The sequence below is a fragment of the Culex pipiens genome, chromosome 1 (assembly GCF_016801865.2).
Source record: "Culex pipiens pallens isolate TS chromosome 1, TS_CPP_V2, whole genome shotgun sequence".
Classification (NCBI taxonomy): domain Eukaryota; kingdom Metazoa; phylum Arthropoda; class Insecta; order Diptera; family Culicidae; genus Culex; species Culex pipiens.
The window spans coordinates 94,295,121-94,315,420 of NC_068937.1; the positions used below are offsets into that span (position 1 = coordinate 94,295,121).

The following is a 20,300-nucleotide window of genomic DNA, read 5'->3' on the forward strand; positions in this document are numbered from 1 at the left end:
TTCATTTTTTTTATATGCCCGCTAAGATTTTTTTTAAAACGTTGAAATTTCTCTAAGTTGGGATACCGTAAACTGGGGTCAATCGGGACACTTAAGGGTGAATTGGGACAGCAGTTTAACCATGATGTAGCACAATATTTTGATTTTTCTGGTTGGTTTCAGTTAGAACAGACTCAGGCCAACAAAATGTGTACATCCATTTCCAAATTTAAAAGCATTAGGTGCTCTAAAAACTGCTGTCCCTATTCAGACTGTAGTCCCGATTCACCCCAGATTACGGTAACCAAATACTTTGAAAAACGAGTTAATCGACAGATTATAGAATTTTGGTGAATTTCAATCAAGTTTCATTTTAATAACACTTATTTTTCAATCTTGTTGTGTTTTAGAATCTTCAAGAACTTCAAGCACAGGCCGTTCATCAATGACAAATGCATTCAATGTGGTGAAGAATATCACTAAGAACAACATGGAATCATCAGGTGAGTAGATTTGGCTGTTGCATATGGATCATTTCCGTTTTTTCACTAACTGCAACTGTTGCACTAAAAATGGTATGAAAATACCAAATTTTGGTATTACTTGTGCAAATACCAGCGACCAAAATGTGCCCTTGGTTGCCCAGTAATAGATGGTAAAATACCATGAAATCAAACCAAAATCATGTATGTGGAAGACCACAAGAATACCAAAATCTGATTTTCCAAGGGCGCGGGAATACCTAAAATTAAAACCATGGCAATACCAAGTTTTGGTATTCAAGCAATGTTCAAAAATCCAGAAGACCTCAACTTGGTATTGAAATGGTTTTATTTTGAGGTATTATTTTACCCTTGGTATAACATGGTTTGGTATTGTTGTGCCCTTCCACATACATGATTTTGGTATGATTTCATGGTATTTTACCATCTATTACTGGGTAACCAAGGGCACATTTTGGTCCCTGTTATTTACCCAAGTAATACCAAAATTTGGTATTCCCGTGTTATTTACCCCTGCTCGGGGTGTGAGTTGGCGGAAAATTACCCCTGAATAAAAAAAGTAGCGTGACGGGACAACATCGTAAAACTGGAATTTTAAAAGGCACTCCAAGATAATCGCCACAGTTTTGCCAGCATATATTATTTTTATTTTGCTCTTCTACACATTATCAAAAATTGAAAAACAAATCTTATGCTCCATGAACTGAACGAATTAGTTGAAATTTGAGTTTTTGCCAGCCATTTCTTTGCATGTCGGGACAACGAAAGGAGCAGATTTATGAAAAAACTCATCTTCCATTCAATGGCTTGCAGTCCTTATTTGGTCAATATTTTTGGCGTTTGAGGTAAGAAAACGTATTTAAAGAACATAGCAATTTTTTAAATCATAATAAAAATTAATTTTTAAATTTAAAAAATCGTATTGAAAATTGAATAAAGTGACTCTTTAGTGTAGCTTCGCTAAGAATCGGTCTAATGTTGAATTGACAAATTTATACCTTTCTTTGCATCATTTTTGTTTCATTTGATCTAATTTCATTTTGAGATTAGGCTTACTTTTAAATCAAATCCATTCAAACAAGTTTCATCAAACTTCACTAAATTTTGGGATAATTATGCTCAATTATCAGATAATTTTCTCCTTAGTTGACTTACTAAATCCATTTAATACCAGTAAACTCTGCTCCTCACTTTGAATTAATCAGCTAGTGCGTCCATCCTGAGATTTCCCGGGACAGAATGACCGAGAAATTTTGAAAAACTGGGAATTCCCGAATCTCGGGAAATTTTATATTTTGTTCCGGTTTTCGGGTAATTGAAAAAAATACATATTTTGGTCAGGAAATTAAGATTTTGTTGTGAAAAAAGTGGAACAGTTGAATACTGAGTAATTGATTAGTTTTTTTTATAGCGTTCAAAATGTTATTGAGACAGATTGACAGATTTAAGATTGTAGTCTAGACTCTCACCAGTTTATGACAACAAACTTATTCTATGATTTTAAGGTTTAAAAACATATGTACTAAAAAAAGTTTTATGGCAATTTACAAAATTACCTGGGTCCCGGGAAATGGCGGGATTTCAATTTATGTTTCCCGTTTCCCAGGAAATCCAAAACCAGGGAAATTTTTTTATGGAAGGAGGTTCAGCTTGGGCTTATGACGGAACACGAGTTAAGCTAAAACATCGAAATAAATTTATGTAGCTTAGAAAAAAATAAAATAATATCTATGCACTTTTGCTGCAAAAATCAATATTTTAAAAGACCATTTTGAGAATTTGTTGTGTTGAGTAACCTCCCCCTCCCTCCTGTTGTGGTGTCACCACGTCACCACCGTGTTGGAGGACACATAAAATAAGTTTTTCTCCAACTTTGCCGAACACATCAATGCTCCAAATAGCCAACAGAAAAAGTTAGGATTGAGTTGACACCCTGTAGTGGTGTCACCCTGTTCCTCCAAATGATAAAAAGTTACGTTAAATAACTTTCGCAACAACTTTGCCGAATACACCAATCCTCTAAATGGCCAACAGAAAAAGTTAGGGTTGGGTTGACACCCTGTAGTGGTGTCACCCTGTACGTCAATATTTTTAAAAGATAGCCCTGTGTATACACAACAACTTTCCAGAAGACACCATTTACCTAGGATGCACTTGAAACGAGTTAGAAATAAATGTCGTTCTCATATTACGTAAATGTACTGCCAGTGTTGTCAGGAAATATAATTTTCTCAACTTATTTTTCAATCGAACTTTTGAAAACGCTATATCTTTTTTCAGAAGAGAGATACGACCATACTTTCTTCAGGAAAGTTTTAGAGGACAATCAGGGCTACACTCCTACGGTATTGGTTTTAAAATTCAGTGAAACCTAAAAATTATAAAAATCAAAAAACAAAAAAGTTGGTTTTCCCATACTAAATCCCATACAAAATTGAATCGCTTTGCGCAAAGTGTGGGCTGAACCAATCGCTCCCAAATTTTGGGGGGTTGTTCAGGGACCCAAAAGGGACCGAAAAAACTTTGTTCTGAAAAATCGATCATGTCGAGCCATCCTAATGGTCACTTAACGTGACTTTAACCTAGAGGGGTCATTCGTCACTTAATATTAGGAAAGACTTGAACACATTTTCTAGATCTGAATCAGTTTTAATCAAAATCTATCAAAATAATTTGAGTTAAAAAAGTTTTATAATAAAACAAAGATTATTTAATAATATTACAAAAAAAAAATATGGTGACGATCATAGCTAATAGAGCGTCCAATTTTCCGGGGTTACAAATTTTCCGGGAAACGGGAAATTTTCAACCAATCTCCCGGTTTTCTTTTTTATGAAAAATTGTTCTGTTCTTGGTTCTGATTAGTATTTTTCACAGACACAGCGACTGAAAAGCCTACAACATCCTGTTTTTTCGCGAAAATTTAACACGTAGCCTTATGTGTGGGACAAACTTTAAATGTGTTTTTCTCAGCTTGCTGTTTTTGCATATGGGACATTTATGCGAACATGTGCAGTTTCAAAAGATCAAATAAAAGCTTGACTGCATGTGAGCGAGTTGTGGCGCTATAACCACAGCAAATAGTGTCCTGGGCATTTGTGGAAATACTATGTGGGTAATTCTCCGCCAACTCACACAGCAGTTGCCCCGACCCCTCTTCGATTTGCGTGAAACTTTGTTCTAAGGGGTAACTTTTGTCCCTGATAACGAATCCGAGGTCCGTTTTTTGATATCTCGTGACGGAGGGGCGGTACGACCCCTTCCATTTTTGAACATGCGAAAAAAGAGGTGTTTTTCAATAATTTGCAGCCTGAAACGGTGATGAGATAAAAATTTGGTGTCAAAGGGACTATTAGGTAAAATTAGACGCCCGATTTGATGGCGTACTCAGAATTCCGAAAAAACGTATTTTTCATCGAAAAAAACACTAAAAAAGTTTTAAAAATTCTCCCATTTTCCGTTACTCGACTTTAAAAAATTTTGGAACATGTCATTTTATGGGAAATTTAATGTACTTTTCGAATCTACATTGACCCAGAAGGGTCTTTTTTTCATTTAGAACAAAATTTCTCATTTTAAAATTTCGTGTTTTTTCTAACTTTGCAGGGTTATTTTTTAGAGTGTAACAATGTTCTACAAAGTTGTAGAGCAGACAATTACAAAAAATTTGATATATAGACATAAGGGGTTTGCTTATAAACATCACGAGTTATCGCGATTTTACGAAAAAAAGTTTTGAAAAAGTTGGTCGTCATCGATCATGGCCGTTCATGGTCACCCGCGAGAGACACGGACGACGAAACAAAGAGAAACGCAAAAAGTAACTTTTTCAAAACTTTTTTTCGTAAAATCGCGATAACTTGTGATGTTTATAAGCAAAACCCTTATGTCTATATATCAAAATTTTTGTAATTGTCTGCTCTACAACTTTGTAGAACATTGTTACACTCTAAAAAATAACCCTGCAAAGTTAGAAAAAACACGAAATTTTAAAATGAAAAATTTTGTTCTAAATGAAAAAATGACCCTTCTGGGACAATGTAGATTCGAAAAGTACATTAAATTTCCCATAAAATGACATGTTCCAAAATTTTTTACAGTCGAGTAACGACAAATGGGAGAATTTTTAAAACTTTTTTAGTGTTTTTTTCGATGAAAATTACGTTTTTTCGGAATTCTGAGTACGCCATCAAATCGGGCGTCTAATTTTACATAAAAGTCCCTTTGACACCAAATTTCTATCTCATCACCGTTTCAGGCTGCAAATTATTGAAAAACACCTCTTTTTTCGCATGTTCAAAAATGGAAGGGGTCGTACCGCCCCTCCGTCACGAGATATCAAAAAACGGACCTCGGATTCGTTATCAGGGACAAAAGTTACCCCTTAGAACAAAGTTTCACGCAAATCGAAGAGGGGTCGGGGCAACTTTTCCCGATTTCGTGTGAGTTGGTAGAGAATTACCCATGTCCCATTAGGGTGTAATATGGTTGTATGGAAAAAAATAAAGTTGTCCAAATTTGGCTAGCACAGCAACTTTTTGGTTCCTTTTGGGGTCCTTAACAACTTCCCAAAGTTTGGGAACGATTGGTTTAGTCCTCACTTTGCGCAAAGCAATTCAATTTTCCATACAAATTTGTATGGGAAAAATATTTTTTTTGAATTTTGATATTTAAAAAATCCAAGTTTCACGCTATACTCCGGTTTCATTCATCCGGTTTTATTCATATTCGGGTGCTCCGGAATGTGCTCTACAACTTTCCCGAAGAGAGTATGGTACTAACTTGCTCCTATAAAAAGATACAGCGTCCTCAAAACTCGTCTAAAACGTGATTTTCGATCAATTGTAAGTTTTTGAATTCTTTAAAACATGAGCAGTTCTTTTGATTTTTAGCATAACATTTTGGATTTTTTTTGTTAGTTTTTGCATTCTTTGTATTTAAGCATATTTTTTTTTAATTCTGTGAGTTTTTGCATTCTTTCACACATGAGCAGTTTTTTTGTTTTTTAGCATAACATTTAGAAAAATTTCTGATAGTTTTTGCATCCTTCATTTTTATTTTTTCTGTGAGTTATTGCATTCTTTGAAACATGAGACGTTCTTTACTTTTTAAATTATTATATTATTATCTTGTCACTCCTTCTCAAGTTTGCATGAATGAATTACAAGATGGCACTGCAGCGAACAAATAGCATAAATTGTACAAAAAAGTTAATTTTTATTCAATTCGGCGTAACGTCCATTCGGCGAAATGACTTTCGGCGAAACGTACCATTCGGCGAAACGAAATTCGGCGAAATGACCGTCGGCGAAACGACATTCGGCGAAACGTACCAGATCCGGAAAATTGAATCGCTTTGCGCAAAGTGAGGACTAAACCAATCGTTCCCAATTTTTGGGGAGTTGTTTAGGACCCCAAAAGGAACTAAAATAATGCTGTGCTGGAAAATCGATTTTGATATTACACCCTAATGTCCCATCCTTGAGGGTCCCGGAGCATCAAAACTTCTTAGCATGGTGCTCCCAACAAATAATAACCTAAAACCAAAACTCGGGACGTATGGTGGTGTGTCCCCACGCTTCTTCTTCCCCTGTAGATTCAGAACTGTATTTTAACGGTGTGTTACGGATAGGTTAAAGAACCAACAAATTAAATGGAATAACTTTATTTAAATTCAAAATGATTACAATTTATCGGGTGAATTCCGCGAGGCTACCCGGAGTCTGGTTGAGCTGAAACTGTCCGTTCAGCAGCGTTGTACTGGTTGATCTGCCGATTGCTTGAAGGTGTGTGGATTGAAATCGCGCGTACACTAGTACCATTACAGTATTTTTGTTTGAACACACACCCCGTGCTCAAACTGAATCCAATTCAACGAATCATCTCTGCGGTAAACTTTACGCAGTAGGCCTGGCCAGTTTAACGTTTTGTGATGTTTCAATGCATTCTAAGGCAATGGTGCACTACAAATGTTAATAAATGACAAGAAGAGGGTAGGCGTAATCTAACCTAAGGCACTTTCCAGGATCCCTTTGAAAGATTGGCTGCGCTAGGGTTTGATTAGATTAGATTAGAAATAATAGCTTGACTGCATATCACAATTCATAAAACTACAAGAAAATATTTTTCTAATTTTATAAGCTTAAATCGTACAATAAATAAAAAAAATGTAAAGTATTTTTTGTTATGAAGTATTTTGTTAATCAAAGTGTTTGGACAGTGAGTAATATTAATCCACACTTCACAATCATAAAATTTCTTTAAAACTTGCCTTTGTGACCAGTTTGAGAGAGTATGGTTTGACACGTTAAGTTTAAATGAAAAAAATCATGAAGAAATTAAGTTTTTCATAACAAATAACTTTTCTTAAACAAGTCATACTGGTTTCAGCTCTTGAATAAAATGATTAAGCTTTTTAGTTTTTCTTTAAAAATCTAACTTCTTGTGTTTATTTAACTTCAGACAACTCAATGTTTTCAAGTATTTGGAGAAAGTTTAAGAAAAATGATTGCATTTTTAAGCACCCCTCAAACAATACAAAGTAGTTTTTAAACGTTTTTTGCCACATGGTTTTCAGGTTTATAATTGACTTCGGTTGAACGTTTCTTCATGACACAAAAACATGATTTAAATTATTCGATAAATTAACATCATTCCGTTAGTTGCACCAGTGCTCCATATTTCTTTTACTTCAAATTGTTATTTCTTGAATACTAGGTATTGAACAAATTGAAGTAATTCTTCTCGTAAAAACATATTTAAAATATTTAATGGTACCAATTCATAAAACGTAAAAAATCTCAACTTTGCTTTGGCGGTAAGATTTTTTTTTTAATGAAATAACACCAACTATTCTTTAAAAAGTTTACCTGTATTGTAATAGATCTCTTTCCAGTTGCTTCAGAAATTAATATTATCAGAAATAAATCTAGATATTACATTTTCTGATCAGCTAAGCCGTATTGTTAAACCAATTTCGGTAGATCGTGGTAGATTTTCTTGAAATAATTCGTACTGTCAAAAATCCACCAAAGCACATTGATCAAGACATTGATCACACAAAAAACTGTGGTAGAATTAAAAATTACTTTAAATTGATTCCGTCCTTGTTATTCTATGGCTTGTTGCTCGATTGGAACCCCGATTTGACAGTTCTATTGGAACCCTGAGAGTGACATTTTGCCTCTCCATATAGGCTCTTTAAGTTTGACGCCAACGAATTATTTCAAGAAAATTTACCGCGTTTAACCAACATCACACTAACAATATAACTCTGACCAATTCTATATGAACTGAACAATGAATTGAATTGAACAAAATCATGATCATCTTCATTTATTATTTTTTCCAGAGCACTTAAAAAAAATAGTTTCAAAAAGATACACCATATTTCCCCGCTTGAATTTCGGGAAATATGGTGTTAAAGGTGGTCAAAGGTCAAAGGTGGTGAGTAATTTTTTGAATGATCATTTTTTCACTATTATATTTTATGGGTACTGTGCATGCAGGCTTCGCGTGGTGATTTTAGTGCAAGCAGCAGTGGAGAAAGGTTTGATTTTATTTGTGTTCTTTTGTGCTCTATTCGTGTTCCAATCATGCATGTCCATCTTTCTGTTCCTAATACTTTATCATACCAATTCCCCATATAGTAAAAATTGAGATTGCATAACCTAACGATACTTAAAAAAACAGCAATGGATCCATCTGGAGCATTTGTTTTTCATTTATTTTGGCTGATTTTAGCGTGACGTACTTTATGGATGAAGTCCAAGGGAACCATCTGGAGCATTTGTTTTTCAATTATTGCTATTTTTTACAGCTTCCCGGAATCTTCTTGATTTTATAAATTATCATTAAAAAACTATATGCTTATTAGATAATACACTACAGACTCACACTTACACTTACAAACTTCCAAAACATTTTATACATATGCATTCATCCATTTTCATCGGCCCGATGAAATTCCCCTAACCCCCATTCCAAACCTCCCAAAATATTCCGTTCACTTTTAAAAGTCGCGTGGGTTCCCCGCACTTTTGCCACTAGTGAACAACAAAAATATCCCCTCCCAAATCCCCACGGGACTGTATGGGCGTAGCCTTGGAGCACAGTGTGGAAATTTACTTTCATAGATATTTTTGTCAAAGTCGTTGGAAACGGTGGGTCAGAAACTGGTGAATTCAAGTCAGTTTCTGTTAGTTTTTGTTTTGGTAAAATTACTGAAAAAGAGGTAATATTGTACCTTCCTAAATTCAACTTCAACTTTCAGAGATTTAAACGTGAAATTGAGTTCTTCTGCTTCTTTGTTTGTTCTGCTAATTGAAAATTTGACCGACAATTCTTTCACAGTCTTTTTAATTTCTTTGTAAATGTTGGATCTTTTCAATAATAAACCGATGAATTGTTATATTAGGTGATAATGTTTATTCCTTTTTAATAGACTGCAAAAATTTTATCGGAAATCATAAGCTATTAATTATCAACCATTTGTTTGCAAAAATCATCTTTTTAATTATGATTAGTGATTTAAGTTTCGATATAGAACTTAAGTGCTATCAATATGAATTTATTTTTGGAAGACATCAATTCAAATTTGCATGGTCAGTACAAAACCCACGATTGGCTGAGTCAGGGGAAAATTTGGCAGGAAATGATTAAGTCGTGACTACAGTCATTGCTCCTCCATTCAATTCAAAAGGCATCTTATCTCATCTGGAACCAATCAGTTTTAATACCATCCTTTGTAGATGGCTAGACACGGAAAGAATTTATGATGATTTTAAAGCGTGTATAAAGATTGTTTTGTTTCGGTGTCAGGTCAGAAATCATCATGAGTTTATACTCAGTATTTTTTTATATTTGTAAACAATTGCCTCAACGATTTTCATTATCAAATTTCTTAAAAATAATTTTCAGATAAAATTACATGTACGAAAACACTGGCTAATTCCTGACATCAGTTTCTGTAATTAAACCATCAAAACAAAATCTAACTTCTAATCGTTACAGAACTGCAACCAACAGTTGTCGACGACATCGTGCAGAGATACAGGTTCTCATTTCCAGCAAACCTATCCGGCAATCGGTATCACCATGACGTACCTGATAGTACGTATCGATCCCGCAGAAGACAATGTGTGGTGCGGTTCTTTTTGGCGGGCTGAATTGCTGCTCTATAAATGGTTCCCCAAGCAAGTGCTGCCGATTAGTACCGCGGTACCCATCAGTCCACGAGGAGTTTGAAGTATTTTGTGGTGACCCGATAAGGATAAGTTGTTCAGGTATTGTCGAGGTTCCGAATTGGTGATTTGTCATTTTCAAGTCTGTTGTGTGATCACGTGTTGGTTGGAAAAAGTGAAACTGAAACTGTCATAAGATTTGATGCAATCCAAAATGCGGTTATTTTTTTCTAGAAATTTTGAGTGAAAAAGGAAGAATTGTAAAGAAGTGTAGTGAGCTAAAACGGATCAATAATAATTAGGCTAACTGAACATTCATAATAAAAAAATATTTTTTTATCTCGAGAACCATGTTCCCAAACCAGCAAATTCCACGAAATTACACGGAACGTGAAAAATGTTGAAATAATTGTCCGTCTTCAACATGACTTAACATAACATGATGTGATCGTGCAGCAAGGGTCCAGAGTAAATTTGTTAAACTGACTTTTTTGCCAGGCAAAAAAATGAAAATTTGTTCTGTTCGATTGAATTAGAACAAATTAGACAAAGGTGTTAACTCAATCGGGAATATTCAAAACTGATACCCTTCGACAGAAAATTGTTCAAGATTTGTCCGGGGGTCATTCATAAATGCCGTAATCAAAAAAAATCTCATACGAGAGTCCCCCCCCCCCAACCCCTTTCTGTAAGATCCTAGTACCACCAGTGCTTAGTACAAATTCAGGAAAATGGAAGGGGTCGTAGGGCCCCACCGTTACGAGATGTCGAAAAATGGACCTGTGATTCGCGATCAGGGATCAAAATTATCCCTTTGAGCAAAGTTTCACAGAAAACGAAAAGTTCTGTGTGAGTTTGTGGAGAATGATCCAGTAATAAAGCAAACGTTGCATTTATTTATTTTATTATTATTAGTTTTATTTAAGACACTTTACCATTGCAATGGCATTCGCGTCGTATTTTTAAATAAACAGAATTCTAATTCGGTTTCTAAATCGGTTCTTTAAGCTTTGTAAGAGTAAGAAATTTTATAACATTTTTTTCATTCTCGTTGAAGTTTGCTAAAATTGTCGCTAATGTCCCTCTAATACCACATGTGATCCTTTCGTTGCTGAAAGCGCGGCAATCCAAGAGTATGTGGTTTGTAATTTATTTATTTTGTAAATTTAAATTTCTTTTTCTTTTGTCTAAATCGCTAAATTACAAATACTATAATGAAGCACAATTTTACTCAAAACCACATCCATTATTAAACAATATCCTCAAGAAATGTAGTTAATAATTTGTGGATATGTTAACAAGCAGGCCTAACCTGCTCATCAGGCTTCACTGAACACCAAGATCTGGTGCGCCGTGGTGCGGTTTTCGTGTCACTCTAGAAACCAAACCGAGCTGTTTGTTGTCACACCATAGCAACTGTACCGAAAGCACCTTGGTACACCACCGGTGCACCCAAACTGTATACCAAGGATGCAACTCAACATATGGTTGATCCAAGTAAACCGGAGGCGACATTGTTTTGATTGAGGTTTGCCAGCCATCTGTCACAACTTCGGGATGGCGTGGCGGTTGTTGTCTCCGTCTTTTTACCACGAGGTTCCTGGTTCAATCCTGGGTACAACTATTTTTGAGGATTTTTTTTTTCAATATTTGCTGTCAAAATTACTGATTATATACATTTTTTAAGTAACTTCTTCGAACCTGCGACGCTTTAGTCAAAGAGTTAGAAAATTGAATGGATTTTTGTAGTGGAATAGAGAAAACATTCCATATTATGCAGGCAGGTTTAAGTGAAAATGCCTATTTCAGGGTTATATGCACGAGAAGTTAAAGTTTATATTTCATGACACTACGAAATTCTATTCCTAACAAACTATTCTAAACAAATAAAAAACATTCAAAAAATAAAATAATAACTGTCGAGATTCGAACCAAGAACCTTTCAAATACTAATGCACTGCCTTTGACAACCACACCATTAAGAACTGTTGAGTCCAGTTGGCTTGCAAGGCATCAAGAGTTCCAAACTTCTCCCGTGTGGTAGGCGCAGAAACCATGTCAGTTTTGTGTACCCGATCCACACCGCCGTCACACCAAACTCCGGTTTGGTGCACCGATCAAGCTACCGAGTTGTGTCGGGTTTTGGGTCGTGACGAGAAATGGTGCGCATAGAAAAACCGGTATCATAGCAAACCGTTGTCGCACCCGTCAAAAGGTAAGTCTGCTGCTCATGTTAAATGTAAACATTTTCTGATATGAGCAAGCTTAACTGCTTATTGACAAATACCCATAGGCCCATTTACATAATTGTGCTTGATTTGTTCATAACAGACTTTGAAGAATAAGAGTATATTTTTCAATTAATATTTCTTGTTTTTGCTTCAAAGGAAAGCGGTTGAGAAAATGCTTAACGAACTGTTGAACAAAAAAGAGCGAGCATTTTCTTAGAGCATCCGTCTCCTTTTCTGACTTGGGGATCATGCACGTGGCCTTCAAATTACAAGTTTTCTTCATACCAAATTTCAACTGCGTGGTATTTCGTTTTTCATGAATTCCATTCATAAAATCGTGAATTAAAATTCATCAAACAATTTTTTTACGGTAAATCATAAATTTGTGTTCATGAAATTATGAATATCTTTTTCATGATTTCATTGATGGTTTTCATGAATTCATGAAAAATATTCACGATTTTACGAATTTTGATGCATGAATAGGCTTTTTGCCTTCTTTTTTAATTAGACCTCATAGACCTACCTTCATTTGTACATATCGACTCAGAATCACCAGCTGAGCAAATGTCTGTGTGTTTGGCTGTATGTAGACATGTGTACCAAATCAATGTCACTGGAATATTTCGTCACAGGCTCACCCGATTTTGGCCGGAATGTTTTTAATCGATCCATATTAACGTCCCCTAAGCTGCTATTTAAATTCATGCAGTTTTATCATGTATTTAAAAAGTTATGTTTAAAAAACTGTTTCATATTAAATTAAAATTATGGTAAAAAGGGTGGTTTTTTCATGAAACCCTCACATGTTATATATTTTTAGAAAGCATATAAGAAGACCTTTTAGGTGGAGTAAGAATTTTCAAGATCTGACTTACCTATCTGAAATTACAAGCAGTTTAAAAAATGGTCTGAATTCACATAACCTCAACTGGTCGGGTCTGATCGCCACAAAAAGCCTTGTAGAGGGATGCCATTTTCCTCAAAGGCCGTGTCTGTATAATCTTGACAACAAGTCTGTAGGTAGTCTGTTTTTTTACTCATCACTTATTTTTATTAGGACCTCTCAGGTGCTGCGAACGTTAGGAGATCCATAAACATGTGGACACTTTAGGGGGGTTGGAATCACTATAAATGAGAGGAAGGCACCAACCACCTAAAGGTGGATTAAGTAACGTAAAGTATCGTAAATATCACACTGATTTTTACTGTAGTCCTGTGCGGATCAGTTGGCCTGTGAACTTAACAAAAAATCCACTAAATGAACGGGATTCACTGTGCCGAATTTGGCACTGAGTGCAATGGATTATCATGTTATGTTTGATTTTGTTAAAATCTTAAGTGTCGTTCAATTAGAATGACTTGTGCAAGTCCATAAATTCCCAGGGTCTCACTCTCATCGATAACAACCAACGCGGCATTTACAGAAATAAAACACATGTCGCACCAAAAAGCCAATCCGGGATTAACTCCAATGTGATTCGATGAGCTTATCACTGATCGACTTAAGTCGATGGCCCTTCGAAAAAAAAACTGATGTCAAGTTCAAACGATATGAATGGCCCGATTCAGCTACGTTTGCGAAAGCCATGTCTCTATTCTGTCAGCCATTTTTTTTTATTACTGCCAAAGTGTGATAACAAGACAAGCATCCGCCAATCAATCATATTCGTACGTAAAGCCGTTATCACTGGTTCTTGGATGATGACTTGTTTAACGGTTGAAGTGCTACGAATTTGGCAATTTAGGACTTACATAACGCTTATCTTTTTATGGAAAGTTGTTAAAAGGTAGTGGGATTCCTAAACTTGTGCAATTATTTCATTAACCTTTGCAGTCTTTTTTGCAAAACTTAATTTTCGTTCGGTTTTCTTTGTGTTGCTCTCTCTCAGCTGATGAGAAACAGGGCGGTTAGTCGATTAGTTTTTACAACGATTTCAACGCTGACTCCGGCACCTGGAGTTAGTGGTGACTCCGACTCATAAAAAGACCCGACTCCAACAACTACAATCATACAAAGTCAAAAGTAGCCGATACAGATTTCGACTCCAACTCCAGGTGTTGGGCTTCATCCATAAAGTACGTCACGCTAAAATCAGCCAAAATTTACCCCCCCTCCCCCCCTTTGTCACGCTTTCCCTATACTTATAACACGCAATGTCACACTTTCTCAGACCCCCCCCCCCCTCCCCCCCTAGAGCGTGACATACTTTATGGATGACGCCTTGGGTACCGTAAACTGGGGTCAATCGGGACACATGGGGCGAATTGGGACAGCAGTTTTAATCATGTTGGAGCACAATATTGTGATTTTTCTGGTTGGTTTCGGTTAGAACAGACTCAGACCAACAAAATGTGTACATCCATTTCCAAATTTAAAAGCTTTAAGTGGTCTAAAAACTGCTGTCCCTATTCAGACTGTAGTCTCGATTCACCCCAGATTACGGTATTCGACTCCTCCGATTCCGACTCTGACTTCACAGACTCCGCAATTTATGGAAGAGACTTATCAAACATCCCTCTCCTCCCCCAACAGCATGGCCAGCGCACTGCTATGCCTGGTCCTGGCCGTAACCGGTGCCCTAGCGGGTCCGCTGGACCTGCTGCCGGAGCGGGTCTCCGACGAGATCTCCCCCCGTGCCGAGCTGGCCGACTACCGGCTGAACGAAAACTTCTGGCCGTCGCACTACGACATCGAACTCACGCCGTACTTCGCAGACGAAGGCACCCACAAGGCGTTCACGTTCGACGGCAAGGCCGTCGTCACGTTCCGAACGGCGATCGCCGGGTTGACGAGCATCAAGCTGCACGCCGCCAAGCTGACTATCGCTTCGGTGTTCCTGAAGCAAGGAGTTGTGGACATTCCCGTTCAGATTGGAGCCTGGGACGAGGAAACGCAAATCATGACATTAACCGTTGGTCAGGCGCTAACGCAGAATGTCGACTACCAGCTGATCTTCAACTACGTTGGTATTTTGGACGATGACATGCATGGGTTCTACCGCAGCTACTACAACGTGGCTGGAAAGCCGGTGTGGATGGCTTCGACCCAGTTTCAGCAAACCCATGCGAGACGTGCATTCCCGTGCTTTGATGAACCCAGGTTCAAGGCTACGTTCCAGCTGACCATTGTTCGTCTGAATGGTCACAGGACGTTCTCAAACACTCCGATTCTGTTGAGCACTGATGTTGGGTAAGATTTATTCGGTTGATAATTGGGGATCGAGAGGTTCTGAATTCTGATTCATTTGACAGCGGTGGCCGAACCATGGATCAATTCGGGAAGACTCCGGTTATGTCGACGTACCTGTTGGCGTTCATCGTGGCCGACTACATCGTGAATGAGAAAGAAGGAATGGGAATCCTGGCCAGACCTGAAGCTCGCAACCAGACCGACTACAGTCTCCAAGCCGGTATCGACATCCTGAAAGCGATCGAGAATTGGCTCGATTATCCGTACTCTAGCGTTCCCGAAATGTCCCGGATGTACATGGCTGCGGTGCCGGACTTTTCGGCTGGAGCTATGGAGAACTGGGGTCTGCTGACGTACCGTGAGACCAACATCCTGTACCGTAGTGACGACTCGACCAGCTTGCAGCAGCAGCGTATCGCCGCCGTCATTGCTCACGAGATTGCGCACATGTGGTTCGGAGATCTGGTTACGTGCCAGTGGTGGGATGTGACGTGGCTGAACGAGGGCTTTGCCCGGTACTTCCAGTTTTTCGGAACAGCTTTTGTGGAGCAGAACTGGGGCTTGGAGCATCAGTTTGTGGTTGAGCAGCTTCAGGGTGTCTTCCAGATGGACAGTCTGGAGTCGACTCATCCAATGACCTCCGACGTCTACACCCAATCCCAAGTCAGCAACATCTTTGACAGCATTTCGTACAACAAGGGAGCTGTCACGTTGAGAATGGTGGAGCACATTATGACTACGGAGAAGTTCCGTGAAGCGCTTCGAGCTTACCTCAAAAAGCAGGAATTTAAAACAAGTCGACCGGAAGACCTTTTCGAATCCTTGGAAGCGATTTATCCATCTATTACCAATTTCATGAAGCCCTGGACGACTCAAGCCGGCTACCCTCTGATCACGGTCACCGGAAGCAACGACGGGTTCTCTCTAACCCAGCAGCGATTCCTGCTGAACAACATGGCCCACAGTGACAAGACGCTGTGGCCAGTATCGGTCACGTATGCTACCAAAGCCGCCGACTTTGCCAACACCAAACCCGCTGTAATCATGACCGGGGAGACGCACAAGATCACGCTCGCCAACCCCAGCGAGCTGCCCTACTTTATCCTGAACAACCAGCAGGTCGGCTACTACCGGGTCAACTACGACGCGGACAACTGGGCCAAGATCAGCGCTGCGCTGCGATCGGAGAACTTTGGCGGAATCCACGTGCTGAACCGTGCCCAGATCGTGGACGATCTGCTGAACCTGGCTCGCGCCGGTGTTGTCAAGTATGACGTCGCGCTGGAGGTTCTGGAATATCTGAAGGACGAAACCGAGTACGCCCCGTGGTTGGCGGCTGTCAATGGGCTGACGGTGCTGTCGCGCCGAATTCACGCCGAAGATGACGAGATGTTTGCGGTAAGTCGTCAGCTGTTAGTTAATTGTAATGGTATAATATCATGATGACACGATCATTCTCAGAAATACATCGTGAACCTGTTCAGCAAGGCCTACGAGCTGGTCAAGTTCGAGGCTCCGGCCGCCAACGAGGACCGTATGCGCACCTACCTGCGCATCAACGTGCTCCAGTGGGCTTGCAACTATGGTCACGCCGACTGCAAGAAGGCCGCCGTCGATGAGTTCAACCGGTACTACGAGAATCCCAGCGTGAAGGTACACCCGGACCTGCGCCAGGTCGTCTACTGCGAGGGTATTCGCCAGGGCACGGACAAGCACTTTGAGTTCCTGTGGAAGCAGTACCTGACTACGAATATGGCTACCGAGCAGATTCTGATCCTGCAGGGTATCGGTTGTGCCCAGGATCGGGAGTTGGTGTTCGTAAGTAACTTTTTGGATTGTTCCGGATTATTGCTGATAAACTTTTTTTCTTCTAGACCGTCATGGACGCGATCACCTCGGACGACATCCGCCCTCAGGACAAGAGCGCTGCGTTCACCTACCTGTTGAACAACCCGTATACCTACGATCACCTCTCTGAATATCTGCGAACGTACTACGTGCGATGGGTCAATGCGTAAGTTCAACCAGCTTAAAACCCCAACCTAAACTAACACCCCGTCCATTTCCCCGCCAGTCACGGATCCTACATGACGGTGGCGTCCGCGCTGAACAACCTGCTGGCCCGCGTCAAGACCGACGAGCAGATGTGGCGCATCCGGTCGTTTGCGGCCCGCAACGAGGAGGTCTTTGGGGAGGCGGCTTCCGCGTCGATCGCGCGTGGCGTCGAGGACTACACCAAGAACAAGGAGTTCACCGAGAAGCACCGCGCGGTTATCGGAGGCTTCCTGGAGGGCAAGCTGAAGGACCAGCCGGACGGTGCGTCCGCGGTGGCGGTTAGCGTTGTTATGACGCTGGTGGCGTTCGCCGTGGCCATGCTGCGATGAGGGGTGTGATGTTTTTGTTTTTATTTTGAGGTAGATTCTAGTCGTGTATGTGTGTGTGTTAGGAAGCGTAAGTTCCTAAAGCAGAACTGTGCAGAACATATTCTTAATACATTGTTGCAAAAAAATAGAAAAAATGCATTTATTTCCAAACATTACGTCTCGGATGCAGTCGATTCGGCGTATCGGACTTACACTCACATCCATTTACCTTTGACCCTACCATTGGTCGTAGCCGGCGCCGATATTGATCAGCATGATAGGGGCCTTTGAGAAGTTGCGAAACGCGGACAGATAGCTCCCACTAAGGCGTTATCCATAAAGTATGTCACGCTTTAGGGGTAGAGGGGGGGTCTGAGCAAGTGTGACATTGCATGTTATAAGTATAGGAAAAGCGTGACAAAGGGGGGGGGGGGGGAGGGAGGGTTATTACTTCTGGAGGTCTTGGCCAATAACGGAGAAGCAACTACGGGTAGGCACTTATGTTAATTCATTTTGTTTTATCATTGACAGAGGCATCAATTTGTTATTTGTTGTTTGTTGTTTGTTGTTTGTTGTTTATTGTTTGTTGTTTGTTGTTTGTTGTTTGTTGTTTGTTGTTTGTTGTTTGTTGTTTGTTGTTTGTTGTTTGTTGTTTGTTGTTTGTTGTTTGTTGTTTGTTGTTTGTTGTTTGTTGTTTGTTGTTTTTTGTTTGTTGTTTGTTGTTTGTTGTTTGTTGTTTGTTGTTTGTTGTTTGTTGTTTGTTGTTTGTTGTTTGTTGTTTGTTGTTTGTTGTTTGTTGTTTGTTGTTTGTTGTTTGTTGTTTGTTGTTTGTTGTTTGTTGTTTGTTGTTTGTTGTTTGTTGTTTGTTGTTTGTTGTTTGTTGTTTGTTGTTTGTTGTTTGTTGTTTGTTGTTTGTTGTTTGTTGTTTGTTGTTTGTTGTTTGTTGTTTGTTGTTTGTTGTTTGTTGTTTGTTGTTTGTTGTTTGTTGTTTGTTGTTTGTTGTTTGTTGTTTGTTGTTTGTTATTTGTTGTTTACTTGTTTGTTGTTTGTTGTTTGTTGTTTACTGTTTGCTCTTTTTTATTTCAAGTGGTCATTAATCAAATAAGAAATAAATGCAGCCTGTTTTAGATAAAATTTTATCGTTTATTTTGGCATAAAGGTGTCTTAAGTACAATTAGTTTATACTTTCTTAAATCAAGCTCATTCTGAGATTTTTCTATCTTTGTATATGACTGTCTGCAGTATGTTTTAATCATTGGTATGGAATCGAGACAGTTTTTGGGGTGAGCCTAGCTTAACATTTTGTTTTCGGTAAAGCTAAAACATTACATTTTAACAGCTTTTCGAGATTCAGACTCCCGATGAAGTAATGAGAAAACGAAATCTATGGTGCACACATTTGTTCCGAATTTCTATTTGCAGTCTTGGTATTAGTTTAGACTTAGTAATGTCGCTAAAACAAATATTCTAAAAATAACTGTTCCTCCAGACAGCTCCGATCTACTCTTTCTTATACTGATAAATAATGATGCGTTCAACATGAACAACCAAAGGTGCGGCGAACCCACATCTCTAGGCTCTTACAGCTCGTCCGGATCGTACCGGATTCCGTCCAACCACTGCACGATCGTAGCGGCGTTCTCCTCCATCCACGCGATGTTAGCTTCGGCCCGTTCGATGGCCTGCTGGATCGTTCGGCCGGTGTCCTTGAGGTGCGTTTGGGCAAACTCTTTCAACTAAAATATTGGGGGGAATTTGAGGTTAGGTTAGGTCTGCTAACTTGGTCACGATTACTTACCTCATCCAGCTCGTAGCGGCTGTTCAAGCGCTTCGTTGAGTACTTGAGGATCATGTTGAGGTTCGACATTGAAGTTCCGAGACTGAAATTTGAGGATTTGAAAAAATAGACCTTGAAATGCTTCTTTGTTCAAACTCACTAGTCCTTCATCTTCTGCCAGTTGTTCCTGATGAAGCTGAACGCGATCGGTTGGCCGATCACGTTGTTCGACACAGCCAGAAACACTCGGAACACGTCCTGCTTGCGGATGCCGTGCACGTCCGTCATCGAGTACTCGAGGAAGCGGGTCAGGATCCAGGTTTCCCTCGAGCAGCCCAGCGCTGACAGGATGGTTTCCTTTTCGCTCGGGATCGTCGTCTTCTGGAAGCGCTCCCACGCAAAGTCCCACTCGAGCTGGTCGCCGTACTTGATCGCGGTGCAGTACACGATGTTCTTGAGGTTCGGCGAAACGCTGGAAGAATTGTTGAGGTTAGGTTATTGCAAACTAATATTATTAAGACATTTCCCACGGGTTGTTGATGTCCGGGTTGGGCTCATGCATCCACTCGTAGAACTTCTGGACGCACTTGTTGACGCACTCCTTGTACCCGAGGTGGCAAGCTGCCGTAAGGACATCCACCCGTTTGTACACCGTCAGCAGTGGACTGTCCTTGTGATCTTCGAAGCCAACCTTGGCGTAGATTGGCTTCAGAAGGTGCAGCGAGTATTTCTGAAATGACCCAACCTTGTTAATAACCCAATTCTGTCGCACGATCATCCCCAAAATACCTTGAACTTATCGTAGTTGCTCGTCTTGAGCAGCATCGAGTCGATAAAATTGAGCGCCCCGATGCCAGCCTTCCACGGAACGTACTCGGTCTCGTGCACCAGATAGCGGGTCACGTTCAGCGCCACGCCGTAGTTGAGATGACCTCCGCGGGCCAGATTCAGCGCATCGTCGATCAGTTGGGCCCGGTTGGAGGGTGCGATCGTGGTGAACTTTCGCTTGTCCAGCAGGTGAGCCACGATCAGTGCCCAGTTGCGTTGGTCGTAGTTGACGCGGTAGTAGCCT

The 20,300-nt window shown here is 39.7% G+C and overlaps 2 protein-coding genes across 2 annotated transcripts in view; one reads left to right on the forward strand and one right to left on the reverse strand.

Moving 5' to 3' along the window:
- Positions 1-9,606: 9,606 nt before the first annotated feature.
- LOC120428670 (membrane alanyl aminopeptidase-like) lies at positions 9,607-17,576 on the forward strand. Its single transcript, XM_039593720.2, has 6 exons — positions 9,607-9,766; positions 14,432-15,088; positions 15,151-16,486; positions 16,550-16,906; positions 16,963-17,102; positions 17,163-17,576. The coding sequence occupies exons 2-6, from the start codon at positions 14,433-14,435 to the stop codon at positions 17,470-17,472; spliced, it is 2,799 nt and encodes a 932-aa protein (XP_039449654.1). The 5' UTR covers positions 9,607-9,766; position 14,432; the 3' UTR covers positions 17,473-17,576.
- Positions 17,577-18,571: 995 nt separating this feature from the next.
- LOC120428659 (aminopeptidase N) overlaps positions 18,572-20,300 on the reverse strand; it is a 28,706-nt gene continuing 26,977 nt past the window's right edge. Inside the window, exons 6-10 of the mRNA XM_039593706.2 lie at positions 20,018-20,298; positions 19,759-19,958; positions 19,389-19,700; positions 19,250-19,331; positions 18,572-19,187 (exon numbers count right to left, since the gene is read on the reverse strand). Coding sequence (XP_039449640.2) covers positions 19,032-19,187; positions 19,250-19,331; positions 19,389-19,700; positions 19,759-19,958; positions 20,018-20,298 — 1,031 coding nt within the window. The 3' untranslated portion in view covers positions 18,572-19,031. The remainder of the gene's footprint in view (positions 19,188-19,249; positions 19,332-19,388; positions 19,701-19,758; positions 19,959-20,017; positions 20,299-20,300) is intronic.